At 45.6% G+C, this 22,192-nt stretch overlaps 3 protein-coding genes across 3 annotated transcripts in view; 1 reads left to right on the forward strand and 2 right to left on the reverse strand.

Annotated features, from left to right (window-relative positions):
• The window catches only part of DYNC1LI2 (dynein cytoplasmic 1 light intermediate chain 2), a 204,972-nt gene that overhangs the window by 84,159 nt on the left and 98,621 nt on the right, over positions 1-22,192 (forward strand). The gene's annotated exons all lie outside the window — the stretch shown is intronic.
• Positions 1,972-18,052, reverse strand: CMTM3 (CKLF like MARVEL transmembrane domain containing 3). The gene is made up of 5 exons (XM_075715586.1): positions 17,939-18,052; positions 7,181-7,336; positions 5,251-5,346; positions 3,844-3,961; positions 1,972-2,187 (listed from the first exon to the last, which is right to left on the reverse strand). The coding sequence occupies exons 1-5, from the start codon at positions 18,050-18,052 to the stop codon at positions 2,159-2,161; spliced, it is 513 nt and encodes a 170-aa protein (XP_075571701.1). The 3' UTR covers positions 1,972-2,158.
• LOC104027282 (chemokine-like factor) lies at positions 19,030-22,121 on the reverse strand. The gene is made up of 4 exons (XM_009477986.2): positions 22,050-22,121; positions 21,764-21,922; positions 21,060-21,155; positions 19,030-19,444 (listed from the first exon to the last, which is right to left on the reverse strand). The coding sequence occupies exons 1-4, from the start codon at positions 22,119-22,121 to the stop codon at positions 19,340-19,342; spliced, it is 432 nt and encodes a 143-aa protein (XP_009476261.2). The 3' UTR covers positions 19,030-19,339.

A 22,192-nucleotide genomic window follows, 5' to 3' on the forward strand; every position in this document is an offset into this window, starting at 1 on the left:
ATGCTTCTGCGCTGAAGATGCAGTTTCTCCTTGCAAGACGTGTAAGCGTGAGTGATTGGTCTCCAGTGCTGGCTCTGTGCTACTGTCACCTCCCCAGCACACGGTGTCCTTCCGGACGGGGTGTCTTGAAACACCATTACTCTCGCTGGTCAGAGGCAAGGCAGTAAAACCAGATCTTAAAATAAGTAAAGACATCCAGCGCTTCTATTAAAAGAGGTTTAATCCAGCATGGTTTCTAAATATTAACCATGTACTAGTTTCCAGCTGTGACATGCAGTACATTTTTTTTAATTAAAAACAAAAGAGAAATACAAAACAATTGAATATAAAAATGAGCCCAGGTCCCCTGACATCACAGTACATGCCAGTAAAATATGACAATAGAAAAGAAAGAAATGTGGAATTTCATACCGGAAAAGGTCCAAAGAACTCTTTCTCATAAAAGCAAAGATTATTTGTCACACTTGGAAGCAACCATTTGTTTTGCTTTTATTCAGTGGTTTGGAAGCAGGAGATGTAGGAGCTGCCTGTTAGACAACTCCGAATCTGGCCCGTACCTTCCCAAGCACCTGCTCGCTGTTAGGCTCTGTGTTTCTGCCCGTCAGCAGCCAGCTGCTAGCAGGGAATTGGAACCCAAGCGGCAATTTTGTTCCAAAGGAAATCTGCCTTTATTGTTTTATCCCTGTTTTTAATTTACTCTGTTAGTACCATCTGCTCTCATTTTAATTACTTTTTGTTAAGGCCACCTGTTCTGGTACTGTATTAATTTTTTAAAAATGTATATACAGTTTCTTTGAAATAGACCTATCTGATGCCATATATAAGGAACATGCCATGCTTTTTCCAAGCAGTATGCATTTATAGGTGGACACAAATATTTCAAGGCAGGTTGTGCTACCCATGAAAACACCTTGTAAATTCAGAAGGCTTTTCCCCCAGAACAGACCACAAGATTAATCATGTCCTTCCGAGAGGGGGAGAAGAAAAAAAAAAAAAACAACCAACAAACCAACCCCTGCCCCCCCAAACAAAAGACACGCACACGCACCAAAAAAAGGGGTCTGGGAAAATGAATTTCATTGCAGACATTCTTTAGTTTGGAGGTTGGGGTTTTTTTGCCTTTTCACAGTGGGAAGGATATATTGCCCTCCTGGGGCCCAGGTATCCTGAGTTTTACAGCAACAGTCGTCTGTTTTGCGAACCCAGCGGACTAAGTCCAGCGCTACTTCTCATGGGAGGACCAGTGTTCGCAACACAGAGCATGAGATCAGACAGTGGTATCTTGCACGCAAGTATTTTCAGGCTTCAATAGGCAGATAATGTTGGATGGTATCTGGCCAGCCTTCCTTACCCGTATGTGCAAACACGTACAAGGGCTTCCATGCAAATGGTAGGAAGGGGTCAGTAAGACAATGCCTCATCTGTTCTACCTCTTCCCTGTGGTGAAATTGCAGAAGACCCCATCTTCTTGTGGTGATTGACCCCATCCAAGCAGCTTAAAAAAGTGATACTGAATATTTGATGAGCCAGCTATCCTGCGGCACAATTATACTCTGAGGTTTGTTCTTGCTGCAGATTTCCAGTTGTCACTTGTCGCAGATAGGTACTAGATATGAATGTATTGAAACCAACATGTTAACTATAATCTATGCCTTCAGTGCTTGAGATAGTGGAATATTCAGACTTCAGATAAGAGACACTGTTAGTTAATCAAGAAAAATACAAATAAAGTAGAGGCGTTCTGAGCCTCTCTTCTTTGGCACAGCAAGAAGTATAAAAGCTATAAGTGTTAAAGATTTGGAATTAAGAAAGCGTATTAAAAGCTCCGCTTATGCGTTTAAAATACTATGTTCCCGTTTACTCAGGACATTGCAGTGCTGAGTAAGGAGGGGCAACGGAGAATTGAGATGTGTTGTTTCGATACGGACCTCTGGCAGGTTGAACTACTGTAAAATCTGTAGTTCTGAATGACTGTCTTAATGGCATTGGGAATAGGCTCCTTTTCCACATCACTGCCCTGTCTGTGCTTTGGCGATTCCATAAACAGTGAGGTGGAAAGAGGATACCGAGGCTGAAGTAAGGGAGATAATTCAGTTGGCAGTGCATTCAGCAAAGTGCTTGATCATCTTCCCTTCACACTCGGTTGGTGTTCAGTTCTTCAGTCCGAGTCAGAATCTGAGTCCTCATCTGAAATTTAAAACAAGGAACAATAGAGAAAATGAAACCTGGAAATCTCCACGTCAGCTTTAGCTCTTGCTGGGAGAGATACGCTGCTCTTCAGCAGGTGTCTGCTTCAAAGGACGTGCCATATTTAGGAAAACGCTTGCAAGATGACAGTTCTAACATGCTGGAGCTTTAAATGGTGTTTCAAAGGACTTGAGAAATGCTGCTGAGAGGCACTTAGACCACTACAACATAGATAACTGTTCAGATGAAAGAAGTTGCAGAGAGATGATTGTTAGCATGACCACCAAGAGGAAGTCTGCTGAAGACATGCTTCCTGTACTACAGTATTGCTGTTTGCTGTGGGTCATGGTTACGCACTGCTAGTTAAACGTATCTGAAAACCAGAAGCTTTAAGACGTTAAGAAATCCTGATAGGTACATCTTGCCCAAGCTCGAGACTCGGCTTGCAAGGAAGCAGGGGATTTCAGGCCTCAGCAGTTGAGCTACAGCATGAATGTGAGTTTGGTGCTGGAGGAGCAGTACTGCAGGGCAGAGCCCTTCTTGCACCATCAAATCATTGACAAAAAGCTGCGTGACTGCATATTTGTAAGTTTATATATTTCTCTCTCCATCTCCAGGGAAATTAGATCTAATCTTTGGCCTAATTTCATACCCTTGTCACCTGATCTTCTTCTGAGGTTAGTTCAGTTTGCAGGGACAAACAGTTTTTAGTCTAACAGTCCGTTTCCTACAATCTGTTCCTTTAATTCTGCTTTTCTTTGTCTCTCTTTTTGGCCTAAAGCTTGCAAAACATTTCACAGTCTACTAAAATACCTAGAAAAGACTGTCAGCATTACTATATACCTTCTAGGTTTCTGTACATGTGTTGGGTGTCTGTTCTTGAGCGTTTTTGCGGGTTTTGGTTTTAAGTGGGGTGTTTTTTGGTGTTTGGGAATTTTTTGTTTAAGTGTGGAGCAGTCTTTTTCATCTGTGTGGGTGCAACAAGTAGTATCACAGGGGCATGATGCCTGGTTTTGGCTCCTGGCTACTGCAAAATAGCTACCTGTGTCCCCCTTTTTATCTTTGTCTAAGTGGATCTGTCTGATTTGAGGTAGACTGTTCCTCCTGTATTGGAAAGAAATGTGGTAACACTCTTGTTAATTTTATGCTGTGTGGCCCTTGGATTTCAAGGCCATTTGCCCACAGATGGTCAAAGCTCGACTCTGAAAAAGAGGTAATCATAATAAAGAGATGATAAAGAGAAAAGCGCTATTGGATATAAAAGACTGTGGACTAATTGATGCTAATCATTAAGTTATCCAAAAAAGGTAGATCTTTATTTTTAAAGGTAGACAACTTGATGGGAGGAAAAAAGTCTGTGCTGCGCAATAATTTCTGTAATTGGATTTGGGGCCTTTCAAAGTTAGATGATGCAAAACTCTGAGAAACTTCACATTCCTGGCTTGCTACTTATCTTCATAAATCAGTGAAATTCCAGTTGTTGTATTTTAAGATTATGCAGCTTCATAATTCAGCACAGTTGCGGCATACGAAAGCAAGGTAGCCAACAATAGAAACTGTTACTACTGAGTGCTTTTGCTCCCCTGTGAAGGGTGAAATGGAGAAGAAAATCTCACGTTACATGCCCATTTAACCAAAACAGGGAATTTTACCTACCTTCTGACTTGCGCCCTTCAGGGGCATCAGCACTGCCTTGCTTGAGAGAAGTAACCAGGTCATTGAAGGTTATGTAGAAATCAATGGCATACACTATCGTGGCTTTAAATCCAAACACCTAAAATGGAAAAATAATGCTCTCTTTAACAACAGTTCATGTCCATCAATGACAAACCAAAATAAGCCTGACTGACACAAGAAAAATCCTTAAGGAAAACTTGAGCTTGAATTTTTTGGTCTGTACCTTTCTAAAAAGACGGGGAAGGGAAATGTCTCGTGACCCACTGGCATCAACTAAATTACAGCTAATTTGGGACCCTGAGTAGTGATCCCTGCAGTTGCTCTATCAGATGTGTCCGTAGCCCTTTCCCAGGCTCCATCCGCCTCTGGCTCTGGGCGCGTTCTGAGCATCAGCGTTGCCCTGTGCCAGGGGCTACAGAACGTAACCTGCACCTCCACCATCCCGAGGCATCTCTTGCCACCAAGAAATCGCCTCGATTTCTCGGGAAATTATTTTTTACTGGTTTGCAAGGAGATGTGTCTATTGCAGAGTGAACGAGGTGGAGATAAAATGATTCTGGCGTTACCTATTTGGTGCCAAAGAAGCAGCAGTGTGGCAAGACTAGGCTGTTTTTCAGGCCGAGAAGCTAGGGTAAATGCTATGTTGCGTTGCTCCACGTCTAAACGGAGTGACAAAGATTAAAACAAGGTCTTTGTTTTGAAGTCGTGTATGACTTGGGATGGTTTGGTGGGGGTTGCTGGCTAACACTACTGGGTGGCGTTCTTCCCTATCTTTTAAAATTATTATGCAGATTTTATTTATGTTGCATACATGATTGATACTTGGAGTCAAGTTGCAGATGGAGAGGCTGTATCCTATTTCTGAACACAAAATGCTGACAGCAAAGGCTCTCTCCTGGGCAGTCCGTATACTGGGGGGTAAAATGACACTGCTCTTGTTTCAACTCAACCAAGTAAAATTAAGCAGTAGAAGCAGGAGGTTGAAATGACTTAATTTAGGCTGTCCTTAGTAGTTACAGGTTTGATTTCTTTTTTTTATTATTATTATTATTCCCTCCACTCAAGGATCTTGATGGTCTTTCTAGGAACAGAGAAGTTTATATTCCCTGTACAGCTCGTGAAATTAAAAAGCAGAATAGTTGCCTTCCCTAAGTGGTACAGTTAACATTAGGCAGCACTGTTAGGATGAAAAAACTATTAATTGATTCAAAACCTGTTTTTCTAAATAAGCGACCATTTCTTTCTTGCTTTAGGCAAATGTAATTCTCAGGTAGTTAACTGAAGAAACTTCTGCTACTTGCAATGGGGTCAAAATTGAATTGTTTCTAAAGTATGTCCATATGTAGTTCACCAAAATACCTAAGTGGAAAGCTCACGTCTACTTACTCCTGCTGCTTTAGATGCTCCGTCTTTGTATTTTGAGACAGCAGCAATTGAAATGGCAAAGTAAATAATGGCAGCAGTGATGCACCGCAAGAAATCCTGTAAAATAAGCAATGTTGCATTCTCAGATTAGTCACATAATTCCAACATACAAACTCCTCTAAAAATTTTTTCAGAAATTACCATTAAAAACCTTTGTTGTTGCGTCAGTGGACTTGCCTGATGCTGGAGTGTGACTACAGCCTGGTATTTTGTAGCTGATGAATTGCTCATCTGGGAAATATTTTTAAATGCGAGATGACCAGAATCTTGGCATTAGCTTCTGTTCTTACAGATGTTGGTATAAATCCTACTTTTAACATGCGTATGTCAGGCAGACCTCTCTTCAGGCTGAGAAGGGCTATCTTTCCGTGACGTTTAACTTGGAGCGCAGCAAGGGCTAATGGAAGAATCATTTGAAATGCCTTAAAAAAAGTCTCATCTTTCAGCAGAACTCCTGCAGTACCAAAGGCTCTGGAGCAGCGTACCAGTTCCCGTGGGGAACAGGCGTGTGCTTGTTTCTATACAGAAGTAGGCCAGTCTGTAGGAACTCCTCATTTAGGAACTAAACACTTTGTTTAGTGTTTAAAACTATGATTTCTACTTAGTATGTACAGCTGTAACTCCAGCAGCCAGCCCGAAGTGAACATACCCATTGCTGTCATTGAAATACGTGCTTCTGTGGCTGAGACTGTAGCGCTGCAGGGCAGGGGCCGTGCCCTGTAATACCAGCAGTGATGTGCTGGAGCGACTGCGTCTCTGAGCTGTATATTAAATAAAGAGCTGTGATTCCCAGGGCATGTGTAAATCACGCGAGCTGGGATAATGGTATCTTGATCTCTGTTCACAATTAGATCTTCTGCCTTTGTGGAGCAGATGGATGAATAAGATACTGTCTCAAAACACAAATCCTACAAGAAACTTGACTCCTCTGAAATCAGGATGAGGTCAATTATCTGCGTTCTGCGGCTGGAGTATATTATGGTAATGGACATAATAAACATACAAGTGCTTTTTTTGTCTTAGTTCTGGAATCAGATGCATGTAGAAAACAGGAAAACGATGGAACTGAGATTATCATCTGAAAACCATGCACGCTGCCATAGTCAAAGTCACTGCTATTGTTTTTCCCACCAGTGGCCTTAATAATGTTATTTTTATACATTGAGGGTTCTCATTCAGATCCCACTATGACGAACTATTGCAAAACTGCACCAAAAGAGAACCCAAATCGATCGGATTAGCATTTTTTTTGAAGTATTTGTACGGCTACACAAATGCTGGCTGCCCAACGCATGTCTGAAGCAAGAGAGACATCCCGCGGCCAGCGCGCGGTAATCGCCTGCAGCGCGGGCCTGCCAGCTGCCGGTGAACAGCCGGTGCCTGCCTTTGGGTGAACGAGCATCTGCCGGCAAGATTGCAGGGCTTCCCCCGTAACAAAAGCAGCTGTCAGTTTGTTTGCATGTGAGTATGACTCTGCATCTCAACAGCACTCACCTGAGAATTTTAAAACATTTCAGTAAAGTATATGCATTACTACAGAGCATACCTCAGCCTCCCCACGATATTTAGGAGACCCCAGCAGTGGTCAGACTTAGGCTGACGTTGCCTGCTTCTGAAGATCCAGCCCTAAGCCATTTGCCTGGAATCGGGCATAAATTCTGTGCTTTAACAAAATCGTGCTTTGTGTCAGCACCAAGAAAGCTCTACGGTATGTAGCACAGCAGAGTTTGCAGAGTGCTTTGGGACCTTTTGAGTCAGAAGCAATATGGACAGGTTTCTAATAAGGGGGTGAAGCTGTTAACAGTCAGCCTAAACTCCCATATAGTCCCTTCTACTCATTTTATACTGTACAATTAAATCTGTGGGTTTTTATATTGCACATTTCACTTACCGTCAAAGGCCAGCAGGGTCCTTTCAACTTCTCATTAATTTTGGTGGCGTAGGCGAAAAAAAGAAACAGTGCCAGCAGAAACTCTAAGAGTGGTGCCACCATGAAAGAGGCAGCTAGAGATGCAATATAGCAGATGAAGATGATAAATGACAGCACCTAGTGTAAAGGGAAAACACCAGTTATTCGCATGGAATAGCAGAGCCTCAGGCAACTGAGCAGCTTTGAAGCGTTATTCTCCCTGCGTATTTCTGTCAGTGCTGCTGGTCATGGCATATCTTGCTTCCTATTTTTTTTTTTCCTTGGGCCAAATGAATTTTCTTGTTTAGCATGGAATAAATCTAAAGTAATGGCATTTATTTCAATGCATGTGAAATCGACTTTCTGGAGAGCTTGGTGGATTTGCACCTCTCCGAGTCAGTAATTTGCTCTGGATTGTAAACAGTTCTGACAACATAATTCTGAGAATAGTGGGGCATTGCCAAGCAAACAGAGTTTTAAGCTTTCAACCGTGACGGTTCTCATTTGAAACCCAAATCATTGCTCAGATAGCTCAAAGTAACTCAGCATTTATAATCTTCTTAGAGTTGAAAGAAAAAAGTCTACTGTTGATGGACAGAAAAGAGCTAAGAATTTATTGTTCTGTGATTTCTGGAAGTCTCTGGTTCTAATTTTCCAGTGTAGACAGCTGTGTTAGAGAGTATTGGATAGATAACTCCCACAGATTCGTTTTATCTCCATGATGTTTCTTAACTCTACAAAATAATAAAAATGGCATTTGTTTTCCCATTCAATTAAAATACCGTTAGAATATAGTTTATGGCTCAAAATAGAAAGTTTCACAATGGGGAAAATGGCTAAAGACAATGCATTTTCACCTAAACCAGACAGTACCAAAGTGCCGTGCTACACTTCTGGACTTTCAGTTACTGTATTTGTGAAAGTGGGCGGTGAGGGAACCGTGGAGAAACTTAAAATTTTCAAGTGATGCACTACACCTCCAAGAAGAGGCTCCAGCCCTACTGCTCTACTGCCTCACGTGGCAACTGGCTGCTGTTTTCTTGAAATTAGCTTAAAATAAAAAAAAGTAGCTAGCGTACTGAATAAAACACTTTCTGCAAGTGTGAGTATTATGTGCTAGTTTACACCTGAGCTGCTCTATTCAGCCTTTCTTCTTGGAGACAAATCTCTGCCGTAGCAATGCTCAGAGATGCTTGTGGTCAACGTAGCAGTAGGTACTGTTTGAGCATTAGATTACAAAGATTTTTTTGAACTTCTAAATTTAAAATTGGGACAGTGACGTTCTCACTCATATAATACTGAAAGTAGATGTATTGTTTCCCCCCAGATGGCACATCTGAAGGCAGATGTGGCTTCTTGAAAAGCAGAAGTGTTTGGACTGTGACAATCGATGAATTTGCCTCATTAAATTTCAGATCTATGGATTTCTTTGCTGCTGTGTGTTTCTGGGGACCACCTGTACCTCAAAAAAATCATTTATTATATTTGAACGATAAGGTTCCTGTGATTAATTATTAATTAATCCTATGAGAGGTCAGTCAACCCTCAAATACATGTATCAAAAGAGTCCATTTAGGTTTAGGGGGGCAACTAAGCAGTTCAATCCTGTTGAAATTACTGCTTAATTTAATGAACTAACAAGCCTTTACTCTAAGCCTGGTTTTTGGGGAAAGCAGTCAGTTCTTGACCAGGATGCTAATAACTGCAGTATATTGTTCGGAACCATTAGGACTGAGTGGTGAAGTTAGAGAGGATGTGACATTTTTAGTAAGATACTGTATTTATCTTAAAATGCCTACGCAATGTTCTCATTTCATTGGGTGGTAAGAAATTTATCTGGTATAATATATAGAGTTCACTTCTGCATTGAGGCCTGTTACCTGTTAATATTTATCCTATTTGTTGTTATTTATCCTATTATTATTTGCTTACTGCTTACATAGCCTCTTTGCAGGTTTTTCTAGAGTTTTCATATAGCGGAGGGAACTCATTCAATGAATCTTATCCTTAACGTGGTATTTTGTTTCTGTAAAAGAAAAGTGATATGTACTGTTTGAAGAAAAGTGGATGTAACAGAAACTGAAAACTGCTAAGAGGAGAGAGGACTTCTTCCTCCTTCCTGTCACACCACCTATTCCCTTCGCACCCCCACAGAATAAAACCAGAAAGGACTGGACTTTAACTTTGTCAATCTGCTTCATTCGCATTTGTGGAACATAATTTAGACATGGTTTCATGTTTCCTTGGTTTAAAAAGAAATTGCCATGTAGCCAGGACATTTTTTCTTTCTTGTTCTGGTGTTTAAAAAAAAACCTCTTCCTTTTCCTGGCTAAAGGAAAGTGTGTGATAACAGATGTTCAGAGAGAGAAGTACGCAAGGACGAACAGCAGCAGGGAGGAGGCACGTTCAGGATAGGTCCCATCAAACAACGCCCCTTCAAGAGCACACCGTTAGACCTGAACTAAACTTGGTAGATCTCTTATGAGAGAATTAAATGCAGGGTTAAATAATGCATCATACTACAGCAGCGAGGGGAGGTAGAGAGGCAAATTTCAGATGTGTAAGTTGATGATGCACAGCAGAGATTGCTTTCATCTCGATTGTTTGACACAGCGACTCCCGCGCTCTGTCTGCCTTTATACAGAGAAAAAGTTTTTCTGTCAGAAGCGTTAACTGTTACGTGAAACGAAGAACCTTTGTGCTCTCTTAAGATCAGCCTTATGGTAATTTCCATAATTTAAGGTTCCTGCTGTCTTCCCCTCACCCCGATGGCACTGATAGTCCTGCAGTGGTTTGAAACATATCGCAGTGCCTGAGACCCTGCTGTAACACAGCTCAGGACGCAAACAGAAACTTGTTTTGTGGCAAGCGCACACCAAGGGGCTCCTGCTCCAGTGTGCTGGTGTGCCGGCGGGACTCCTGCTTGGGCGCAAGGTAAGCTGCTGTAGAGACAAAAGGATCAGTCTGAGCATTTCAGCTTTCTAATTTGGTCTGATCCGGAGAAGCTGGCATCTGGGGAAATACTAGTTGTCCACTTTAAACTCTAGTTAACAGGCCAGTTAGTTGCTCAAACCAACCCCTCGGTTCTTGGCAGGATCACAGCAGTCTCCTGCTGCCTGTTCCTCAGCCCTGATGAACAGTAATTGTGCTCTCGCCATCACCACCTCCTTGGGGGGTGGGCTTGAGTCCAGCCCGTCCCCGCGCTGCACTCCTGACTCTGCTTGTCAGCATCCTGTTGTGCAGGGAAAGAGCACTCAAGGCCATGCTTAAAAAAAAAACCACCCTTGATTTGCAAGAAGTCCCTTGATTTCAATGGATTATTGATGATAATAGTAAAAGGGAAAGAATCTGACATGAAGTGTGATAATTGCTCTCCAATTAAGCATCATTCCTCGGTTTGGAGGCATTCAGAGACTGAAAAGGCCAAGGAAGATTTTGGGTGAAATACACACCTATAAAAGAGGGGACCAGGTTTTGAGAATGAAGGTTTGAAAGACAGTATTTTTAGATGCTACGGTCTTCCTTGAGGCAAGGCTGGAAGGGGAGGCAGGCAGACGTTAGAAAGAGCAAGGGAAACAAAAGGAAGGAGGTGCTGAAGGCTCTTGTCAGGTGACAGCTGCAGTGCTACAGCTTATTCTTTGCTTTGCTTTTTTCTGTCCGCCTGGTGGCTACATTGCAGCCCAGACATGGATTTTAATGCCAGATCTACTTGGTAACTCGGGGACAGCCCTGTGTAATACAAGAGCCCACAAAGCTGTCAGCTTTTGACAACATTTCTCATTTCTCTCTGTTTAGAGCTCATTTCCCCTTCTGGCAGGTGGAGTGCACGGACTCCCTCAGCAGTATTAGTTATTATCTATTACTATCTTTTCTGAATTATAAAAGAGAGTAGGTATCTTGTTATCTTGTCTGACCATTTAATTGCAGTGCTATTAACTGAAGCATCTCATGTCATCTAAAAAGTTGGTAATTTAAAAAATATACCTCTCCTCCCACAGTACAAACATTGATGTGCCAGTCTGTACCCAGAAATAATGAACACCTACTTACTTTTCCAGATTTCAAGTCGCTGAGACAAGCATCTGGCAAACTGAAAGTTGCTCTAAAAATGACAAACTCAAAAGCAACCTTCAGAATATAGCCCGACCCCTCTAAGACCGTCAGATGATCCACTGCACATCACACTTGCTCTGCACCTTTTTTTCTGAAGCTGTGTTTAAAAGTGATTTCAGAGAAAGGTCAAGCAATGGGATCTTTATCTATGGTAAAAAAATACTAGAGAGGAGGTGTGTGAGGCTCAATGCAGTTGCAAGTTCATTTCTAGCACTTTCAGAGTCAGAAAGCACTACTGCTTCTCGGAGAAAAAAAAATGGAGCGTTTTGTCAGTTTTGTCCGCTTGTATTTACACAGGGAGGTTCTTTTTCCTTTGGGATTATGTCCTTGGCATTGACAGCAGGTAGGACTCCGAGTTGTTCTGTGCTGCTGTTGAAAGGTTAGTGTGATTGTTGCCAGCTTCACTGTGGAGCAGTATGTGGATGCAGAAAGCTCTAGTGCAGCAAAGAACAGAGCGGGATCCTTTCATAGTCTGGCAGTGGTAAGATGATAAAAAATCCTGGCAAAAAAGAGGCCAGATTCTTCATTCAGCACCTTTTTTGTGGGAATGGGAGTGCACATAAAAGAGAAAGAACTATTACATATTACTTTTTCTTTTTTAAAGGAACTTCTCTGGTATTGCATTTCAAGAAGTAAGTTTCTCCCGTGTAATTATTACTCAATATTGTGTTGCTGAGCTGCTTAAATTGGCCAGGCATTATGAGGTTATACTTTATCATATAACCAGCTTGCAGTTTAAGGTATAGAAAATAAGTAGTTACAGTGGTCTGAAAGCACTGTGCTGCATACGGGAGGGAGGACTGCTGAAGTGCTGAGGTCCCGGCAGAGCGCGCAGGCGTCTGCATCCTCGGTGCCGGGAGCACGGCCCCGCTGCAGCCCGGCGGGGATGCCCAGCAGATGCCGCGGATGCCAGGAAGCAGCTGACAGCATTGCACGCTACTACACGCACCCCGGTGCCCTCTGCTCTCTGCTCCGTGCGGCCAAATGCCCGTTCCTCATTTCCCCTCCACAGAAAAGAACAGGTTCGCTGAAACAGTTTTAAAAGTGGCTAGTGGCGATCTCTTTTGGACAAGAGTCTGTTTTCTTGTTGTTTATTGGCAGAGAGAGAAAGCAGATCACTTGGTGGCCTCTGCTACTCTGTTCCTTCTCTGTCGTACTTGTCAGGGAGGTGAAGTTCTTGGTTCCCCCAGAAATAGCTGCAAGGGTCACCTTCGGGCAACAGACCCAGAGAGGGGCACAGGGCTCATCTTCGAAGGCGGCTTTACACAGAGCAGCTGGAAGTTTCAGTTATGAAGGTCAGCTCAGAGAAGACTGAAAAGACAGAAGACAGGAAAAGAGGAGAAAAACGGGCACAGTGATTTCTACATCCTTTCTGTTGCCACAAAGGTGGCACAGCCTTATATAGGACAACCTTACATATTCATACTATATTTTTATTAAAAAAAAAAAAATGTAGTGCCACTGCATACTGGCTTCAGGGGACTAAGGAGACGCCAATTAAAGCGGTCACCAGGACAAACACAAAAGCTTGACTGAAATAGCTGGGGTGAGCAGCAGAATGTGTAAATGTGGATCTTGCCTGGACAAGCTCTGGTGGCAGGAATGGGAATGGCTGTTAAATGGTTCCAACACAGGACAGAGGGAACTGAAAAATGCATCTCTTAAGGGGAGAAAAGAGCATGGATGAGATGTTGACCTTCAAGATAGCAACCCGAGTATTTAGGAAAAATGAGTTGAAGAGAAGATGACTGTTAAAATATACAGAAGAAATAATGGTATGGGGAGAAAATAGAAAGGAAAAAAGAGAAAAAAATTAACTTGGCAGATAAGGAATGGTGATTAGAAAGTGGAGGCACAAGACAGTGAGAATAAATAGGATCAGGAGAGACAGCAAAGCTTACACATGTACTTGACATTACTGCTTCTTTGTGGCTGTGTAGCTATCCCAGGTGGAATAAAAAATTACTAAGGCAGGAGGATCAAAAGGAAAAGGAGCAGGGGGAACACAGACGTCTTCCTTCTCTGAACAAAATTTGAGATTATAATCAAGCTTCTAGCAGTAATCGGCTTCATCACCAGCCTAACTTGTTCTAGAGGAAGCACCAGAATGCCCAGACCTGATAGCCCACAGCGCAGTTTAAATGCCGACATGAAAATTATACCTGAACATTGTAAAGGTCCATACTCACTTCATGTGAAAACGTGTGTAAGTATTATTTTTAAACCATGGCTAGAGCAGTTTCCTACAATGGGGACAAAGCAATCCTCGCTGGCAGCGCTGAGCTCCCACGGTCCCGGTGCAGCCCCCTGTGTGAGCTTCCCTGGGATGGCCCGAGCTGCGCTGCGGGCACCAGCGCTCCCAGCCGCCTCCAGCAGCGCCAGCGAAGGGAGCAGGCTGCAGTCAACGTGGCCGTGGCCTTAATTTCCAAAGTCTGAGTTGGTCTGCTATAACTCACGGCAGCTGAACCGATCATTTGCCAGCTACTTCTACTGGGCAAAACAAGACTTTTTAATGAGGTTACTTCCAGCAAGTACATAACCAGCAGTCACTGGGCTGAGGGAATTTGCTGAGCCAACTCCTGTTCCCTTTCTGCCACTGACCGAAAAGGAGAAGTGTAACCATCTACCCCAGTCAAGATACGTTTGCAAGTTGCTTCTTTGCTTTGTTGGTAATATATTTTTCAGTATATGGTGTTTTGCTTTTTTAATGTTGAAAAAACTGCCTTGGCGTTTCCTGTCGCTGAACAGAGAACTTCTGATCTACCTGCAGAGATGCCAGTATTTGCATCACTTGAAAGCTGAAGAAATGAAGCGTGTTTGTTGTGACTTGTCAAGCTGCTAAATAATAATGTGACAGCGATATTTGGTAACAATGAGAACCCCATTTTGTTCCTGAACAAAAGACACTATTCAAAATCTGTGTCCCATGGATATTATTTACATACATTTATGCAGAACCCAACCCCACCCCACGTTAGTATTGTGTCAAAGAGGAAAAAATCAAACATTCAAGACAAGAAATGCAAAGCTAAAGATGAAACACAGCTTTAAACTATGATAGATTTAACTTGGACTCATCTTCAATTATTTGGCACTGCATTTCTCTAATTGTATACAGACTGGATTTATTCTGTGTTGTCTTCAAGGATTTCTTCTGGCAAAGCTGAGACAACTGGAGAGAAACTAGTGCTGCCTCCCTTCTGCCAGGAAACGACATCCTAAGCACGTGGGCTGGCCTGCAAGGAGCACGCAGAAAGCTTTGCTGCAGCTTCGGCAGATGGGATTTTAGAGCTGCTTTCAGCCAGCCAAAGCCTCAGGAAGCCCTGAGTAGCCTTACAAAGGATAAATCCCTGTTGTGCCAAGACAGAGCAGTTTTTATTACTCCAAGGAGGCCTAATCAGTACTTCTCTATGACAACAAAAGGGTGAGTCTGATCCCATGACCAAAACAGTATTCCTCAAATATGTCATCATTCAGAGATGTTAAAAAGCCAGGCTGTCTGAACGTCGTAATTTACCGGCTGTAAGTTTGTTTAGGAAGTTCCAGTATATGTTACAGTATGTAACGAAAACACATGCCAAAGGAGCAAAGTTAGTTGGGCTTTGGTATCTTCTAGATGTGTGTTTTTGTTAGCTACAGGTGCTGTATGAGTGATGGGGGTACCTGGAATTTTCACAGCATTTTTGGTGGAGCTGACACAGCCTGTGGCCTGCTGCTACCCAGCCCGAGGCCCGTGTTCCCCACCACAGAGGTCATCCTCATCTCCTGAAGGAATGGTTCTCCTCCAAGCCAGCCGCGCACCTCCCGGCTGCTCCCCGTGCAGCCTGCCACGGGGCAGTGCCTGCAGCCTCCCAGATGCCCAGGGCCAGCAGAGAAAGGCTGGTCAGGGAGCTTGACGGCGCTGCCCGCTTGCCGCCCGTTCCTTCCCTTTCTGTTGCTTGAATTTCCTTGTTTCCTTCTCTGAGCTAGCACAGTGGATAGCCAGAGACACTTTACACAACCAAACAGCGCTCCATGTGCTTGGCTACTAGTTTGGGCTATCCTAATTTTTGACTACCTGCTGTCAAAGCTCCAGCTAAAATTACAGAGAACCTGGTGTTTAAATTTCTCATTATTTCTAGTATAAATGATGTTGAAAGTCTAATTTCAATCAACTAAATTCCTTTTAAATGTTAACTTTTGCTTGTCAAATACCTGCTGCCCATGGGGTAAGCTTTCTCTTTCCCTACCAGGCGGGTACCGTTTCATCTGTCAGGCTTTAAACCTTCAGAAGTAAAACACCAGAAAGTGTTACACCAAAAACCAAAGGCCTATCATTACCACCAGCCCAGATCTCAGAACTTGGACCTAAAGGAAAACTGGAGCGTATTTCTGGGGGAGCAATGCTTCCGTCGCCAGACTGAGCTCGTTCCTGGTGACTGTGATTTGGTACTTTCACAGCAAGCTAACTGGCTCCTGGTGACTGTGATTTGGTACTGTCACCGCTAACTGGCTCCTGGTGACTGTGATTTGGTATTGTCACCGTAAGCTAACTGGCTCCTGGTGACTGTGATTTGGTACTGTCACAGCTAACTGGCTCCTGGTGACTGTGATTTGGTACTGTCACAGCTAACTGGCTCCTGGTGACTGTGATTTGGTACTGTCACAGCTAACTGGCTCCTGGTGACTGTGATTTGGTACTGTCACCGTAAGCTAACTGGCTCCTGGTGACTGTGATTTGGTACTGTCACCGCTAACTGGCTCCTGGTGACTGTGATTTGGTACTGTCACAGCTAACTGGCTCCTGGTGACTGTGATTTGGTACTGTCACCGTAAGCTAACTGGCTCCTGGTGACTGTGATTTGGTACTGTCACCGCTAACTGGCTCCTGGTGACTGTGATTTGGTACTGTCACCGTAAGCTAACTGGCTCCTGGTGACTGTGATTTGGTACTGTCACCGCTAACTGGCTCCTGGTGACTGTGATTTGGTACTGTCACAGCTAACTGGCTCCTGGTGACTGTGATTTGGTACTGTCACCGTAAGCTAACTGGCTCCTGGTGACTGTGATTTGGTACTGTCACCGTAAGCTAACTGGCTCCTGGTGACTGTGATTTGGTACTGTCACCGTAAGCTAACTGGCTCCTGGTGACTGTGATTTGGTACTGTCACCGTAAGCTAACTGGCTCCTGGTGACTGTGATTTGGTACTGTCACCGTAAGCTAACTGGCTCCTGGTGACTGTGATTTGGTACTGTCACCGTAAGCTAACTGGCTCCTGGTGACTGTGATTTGGTACTGTCACCGTAAGCTAACTGGCTCCTGGTGACTGTGATTTGGTACTGTCACCGTAAGCTAACTGGCTCCTGGTGACTGTGATTTGGTACTGTCACCGTAAGCTAACTGGCTCCTGGTGACTGTGATTTGGTACTGTCACCGTAAGCTAACTGGCTCCTGGTGACTGTGATTTGGTACTGTCACCGTAAGCTAACTGGCTCCTGGTGACTGTGATTTGGTACTGTCACCGTAAGCTAACTGGCTCCTGGTGACTGTGATTTGGTACTGTCACCGTAAGCTAACTGGCTCCTGGTGACTGTGATTTGGTACTGTCACCGTAAGCTAACTGGCTCCTGGTGACTGTGATTTGGTACTGTCACCGTAAGCTAACTGGCTCCTGGTGACTGTGATTTGGTACTGTCACCGTAAGCTAACTGGCTCCTGGTGACTGTGATTTGGTACTGTCACCGCTAACTGGCTCCTGGTGACTGTGATTTGGTACTGTCACCGTAAGCTAACTGGCTCCTGGTGACTGTGATTTGGTACTGTCACCGTAAGCTAACTGGCTCCTGGTGACTGTGATTTGGTACTGTCACCGTAAGCTAACTGGCTCCTGGTGACTGTGATTTGGTACTGTCACCGTAAGCTAACTGGCTCCTGGTGACTGTGATTTGGTACTGTCACCGTAAGCTAACTGGCTCCGCAGCAGCGAGCCAGCGTGTCCCCTCTGGGGTCAGGGACAAACGCAGCTCGGAGAGCTCAGGACAGAAGCGGAGAGCTCGGGGTGCCCTGTGTAAGGCCGCACGGCATGAATTGATGAGCCAGGCCTTTCCTGACATACTCGGGACAAGCTTGTAAACCGCGCCTCCCCCGTGGCACCAGGAGATAGCCCAGAGCTGCTCAGCGGCGGTGAGCAGATTCGCACTGCAACTAGGTGAAAATGCAGTCAAAGCTGGTTTAGGTTACAGTGCAGTCAAAGCTGGTTTTAACTGAAAAGGGCACGCATAACGCGGTATTTCGGTTTCCTAAGGCGCTCTGCCTGAACACCGCTGAACTTTCAGCCCCGAAGGTTGCCCCGCATGAGGCGGGCTGCTGCCCCGCCTGCCCCCCTCACTGTGCTGCCCCCGGCCGCCATCACGCCGCAGGCGGACAGACGAGGGCACCCCCCCCCCCCCGCCCCCGCTCCGGAGCGCGGGGAGCCCGCTCCCGCCGCCCTAGCCCCGCAGGTACCCGCCGCGTCCCGGGGGCCCAGGCCGCAGCCCCGGCCTCACCAGAGGCTCTGCCCCGGCGCGGGGGGCTGCGGCCCGGCCCCGGCAGTCCCCGCCCGCCCCAACCCCAGCTTGCCCCCCGCCCCGGCTGCCCGCCGCCCTTACCGACTCCGCGAGGAGGAGCAGGCCCTTGCGGGAGCAGAGGAACTCCCGGGGGGGCAGGAGCGAGCGCAGGCCGGGCGGCGGCGCGGCGGCCCCCGCGGGCTCCGGCTCCTCCATGGCTGCGAGCGGGCGAGGAGCGGTGTGGGGTTTGGGTGGTGGTTTTTTGTTTTTTTTTTTTTTTTTTTCTCCTTCTCTTCTCTCCGAAGGAGGGAAGCGGAAATCGTGACACTGCGGAAACGTGAAAAAAAAAAAAAAAAAAGTTTCAGCATCCCCGAATGTGGGGGGCGGCGGCCGTGCGCGCGGGGCGGCCCTGAGGGGCGGGGGGGGGGGGGGGCTCCGCCGGCTGCTCCGGGACGCCCGGCCCCGGCCCCGGCGCTGCCCGCGGCAGCCGCCGCAGGGGCGATCCCGCGGGGGCGATGCCGCAGGGGCAGGGCGGGCCCAGGCCGCAGGCAGCCCCCGGCTCCGGCCCCACGCCGGGGCCCCGGGGCCGGCCGAGCCCGGGCGCGGCCGCTGCGGGGGCTCCGGGCCGGGCATCCCGGGAGGGCTCCCCGGGGCCGTGCGCGCCTGGGCAGCTCGGGGGGGGGCTTGGCACAAAGCGCCTTTCACAGCGTGTGCCCTCGGTTTGTCCGCCGCGCTGCAGCGGCCCTGGCATCGGCTCCGCGGCGGGGGCTGGCGGCGGGGGCCGGCGGCGCGGTGCGGCCCGCCGGACGGAGCCGGGGCGCCCTGAGCCGTGCCACCGGCTCTCTGCAGCGGCGGTCCTCGCAGACGCTTAAATATTTCACGTGGCTTATAACACCAATTTAATTTTATCTGCTACCTCCGCTGCACCGCAGCGCAGTCGTGACTGCGTGCCACAAGGGAGGCAGCGTGGTTCTTGCCGGCGCTATTCTGATGGTAGAAATGAAAACCTGGGGACCAAAAGGTCTCACAGCAATAAAGCATTGAGGTGACACGAGACAGGCCCCAGCCAGGACGCTCATCTGTGGAATGAGGAACATAAGGAAGAGGGGAAAAAAAAAATCTGTTCCTAAAGATGTTTACTAGTACATTGAATTCAGGAGTTTTTACTTCAAGTGCACTTAATAATGTTAAATAATGCACACAGGCCGATTTGTATTTTCTTTTTATTACAGAAAGATGACAATTATGAAATTAATTTTCACACAGGTGAAAATGTAATTAAGTTTAGAAAAATATGACAGTTTTCTGTGAAGCGTACACTGGTGAAATTGTACCACTGAAACAGCATTTGTAAATGTAAGAAAACTTAGGAACAATACTTGCAAAAATGTACATAAATGCATGGGAAATTCAACGGTGAACATATGAAAATACAAATTCTTCAAAAGACAACAGTAAAACAGTCATCGCTGGAGAAATCGTTCTTTTACTAAAACGGTAATCTTATTTCACAGGAGTATTCCTTCTTCTTGGTCCATCAAGGCTAATCTTCTGGAAAATAAGAACTGCGTCGACAACACAGAGAACAAACAAGACAAGACCAAACACCTATAAAAATAACAAGAACGTTAGTTTCCCCACAGAATCTCTGTCTTTTATTGCAATGACTCATCTACTGTTCCTCAAAGAAGCAGTAAACACATCTTCCTAAGTTGGTTCTGGCCTTCTAAATATATGTGTGATGCGAGACAGCTGATAAATGAAATAACATCCATACTTAAATCCCATCAGCCTTTCACACAGCAGTCTACACCCTGGCTTTGTTTGATGCTTGCATTGCAGATGATGTGTTCTCCTTGAAAGCTAAGCTAATGCTGCATTATGCCAGGCAATGCTTTTATCCTAAATGAAAACCCTTCTGCCTCTTTAAGGACTGCCTAATTAATGGTATTGGCCTGGAGAAAAGTCAACATTTGTAGAAAAAAGCCTAGCAGGAAAAAAAATAGCGTTCCTCTCCTCTAAAGCTCTGAACGGGAAACATATTCCAAATTGAAGAAAACGAATGTAAGTATTTAAAAAAAAAGAAAAAAAAACAACTTCAGGCAGGCAACTGGAAAAATGTGTTTGCAAAATGACTGCTGAGCTACCTTGCTCAGCTCTTGCCCTTCAGCCCAATCCCACGTGCACACAAGTTTTTTGATGCAAGCATGTTTTAAAATGGAATGATCCGATCAGTGGGAGTAACGCTAAGAGAAGCTCTTTCAGGAGAGCGCAGTTCAAGGTGGTCTGTGCCTGAGGAGTACAGGCCGCGGGGCAATTCTGTTTCTCCCAACACTGAAGATGTCCTACGTTCTGCCCAAACTTGTTTTCCAAGCCACCTGCTTAGTCTCCTGCTTCCAACTTAACTTTAATTTCTATTAACTTCACTACTGAGAATATGTATTATATTCTAGCACAGCTGGTCACTTAATCAGAAAGTCGCCATTTTGCTTAGGATAGCGCTGCCAGCAAAGACATCAGCTTTCCACCTCATCGTCTCTTAAGCTGATTTTGAAAAACTCCCGTGGCAAGTTCTGGGCTTCTTTCGGTAGCTTGTCTTGTACTTCAGGAGACTTAAATACTTTCAAAACTGAGTTTTTTCCCCCTTATCGTTTATTAATGTTATTTACATTAGTTTTCATTTGAACTACAAATACCAGTTGCTTAAACTATTAAAATTGGTTTGATCTTAAAGCACACAAAAATCTTGCAATCATAGTATGAAAAAACCTTTTCAACAGCCATAATTTCTCAGTTATGTCACAAAAAGTAATATACACATCAGGAGGGAGGTACTACCACATCTGTTAAAGAGTTTCAACTCTTTTTAGCAGGATTGTAGGCATTTCTTCTTAAACAGTGTAACCAAACTGGATAGTCCTAAAAGAGCTATGGATTCTCCCACCTAGGATTTCAAGTAAATGCAGGTTCCTCTAGGAGTTTTCAGTGTTAGTACTTCTCTGTAGTAATTACTAAGTCTAGTAATATCTTTAAATTACTAACGATTTGAGGATTTTTTTTTTAGTGAGATACATTGAATGTGTATTCGCTTTTGTTTGCGACTGCTGAGTACGTTCTTCCCTGACAGGGTTATTTTCATGGTCTTACCCCAACGTAAGCATACCAAGAGGTTAAATCACGTCCACTTTAAGAACTGAAATTCATTAACAGCGTTCCTACTTACTCCTCCAGCCAGTGTCCCATTGTTGGTCTTGCTTATTACTGCGAACAGGCAGACAATGAGGAGGAACAACGCTGCAATCACCGAGTTGAAAATATCCTGAAACAGCCAGTGGAAGCAAAGTATTTATTCTGAACCACACGCACGAAGAACGTGAATAGCTCCCAATATCGTATGAATCATTAAAAATCGCTGGTTTACCATGGAAATAGAATTACGGTAATAGCCACCTCAGATCGACAGTGACACCCAGTGGTTTGATGTTAAAAAGAGCGTTTGTGATAAAACTTCCTCATTTTACCTTTTTTTTTTTTTTTTGCAGTCGCATTTACGCACCTTGGCTACGCCTGATAGACTAAAGCAGCAAACAGATTTTAGAAAGGGAGGCAAGAGGAGAACCCATTAATATTTAAGTGAAAGCGTATGTTTAACTTGCGACGTGCAGATGACAAGTACAGTACCGTGAAGTTAAGCAAACGATGCTCGTTACGGGAAGGACCTTTAAGGGCTGTCAGCCGGCTGCTTAGAAGCTGATGCGAGAGAGCACTGCCATCCCTGTTCGGAAAAGCTGGTCCAACAACGACGAGACACTGGTTTGCACTTTAACTTTGTGGAAGCGGGAACTGAACCGACTGACAGTAACCCCTGCGAAGAGGCAATCACTGCATGGGTAACACCACCTCATTTAAGGGCCAGCCGATACTCACAGCCAAGGGCCAGAAGAGCCAGCTCATCTTTTTATCGAGCTTTAGCAAGTACAGCAGGAAGAAGAGCGCCGTGATCGCCACCTCCATCAAGGCCAGGGCGGTGTAGGCCCCGCGGGCGCGGGAGGCCGCGAAGCAGAGGAACGCTACCAGCGCCAGCAGCTGCAGGGACGGCAGAGCACGGGCTGGGGGCTGGGCTCAGCGCCGCGCCCCTCCCGCCCCCCCCGCCGGCCCCTCGGAGCGGAGGGACCCGGGGGCCCCGCCCCGCCCCGCTCCCCTCGGGGCCTACCGCGCGGGCGAGCTTCACGGCGCCCCGCGGGGAGCGGGGGAAGCCGCTGTCCACCTCCACCGCCGCCGCCATGGCGACGGGACGCGACGGGACGGGACGCGACGGGCGCTGCCGCAGCCGCGGCCCTCGGCTCGCAGCGGCCC

The sequence above is a fragment of the Pelecanus crispus genome, chromosome 8 (assembly GCF_030463565.1).
Source record: "Pelecanus crispus isolate bPelCri1 chromosome 8, bPelCri1.pri, whole genome shotgun sequence".
NCBI lineage: Eukaryota > Metazoa > Chordata > Aves > Pelecaniformes > Pelecanidae > Pelecanus > Pelecanus crispus.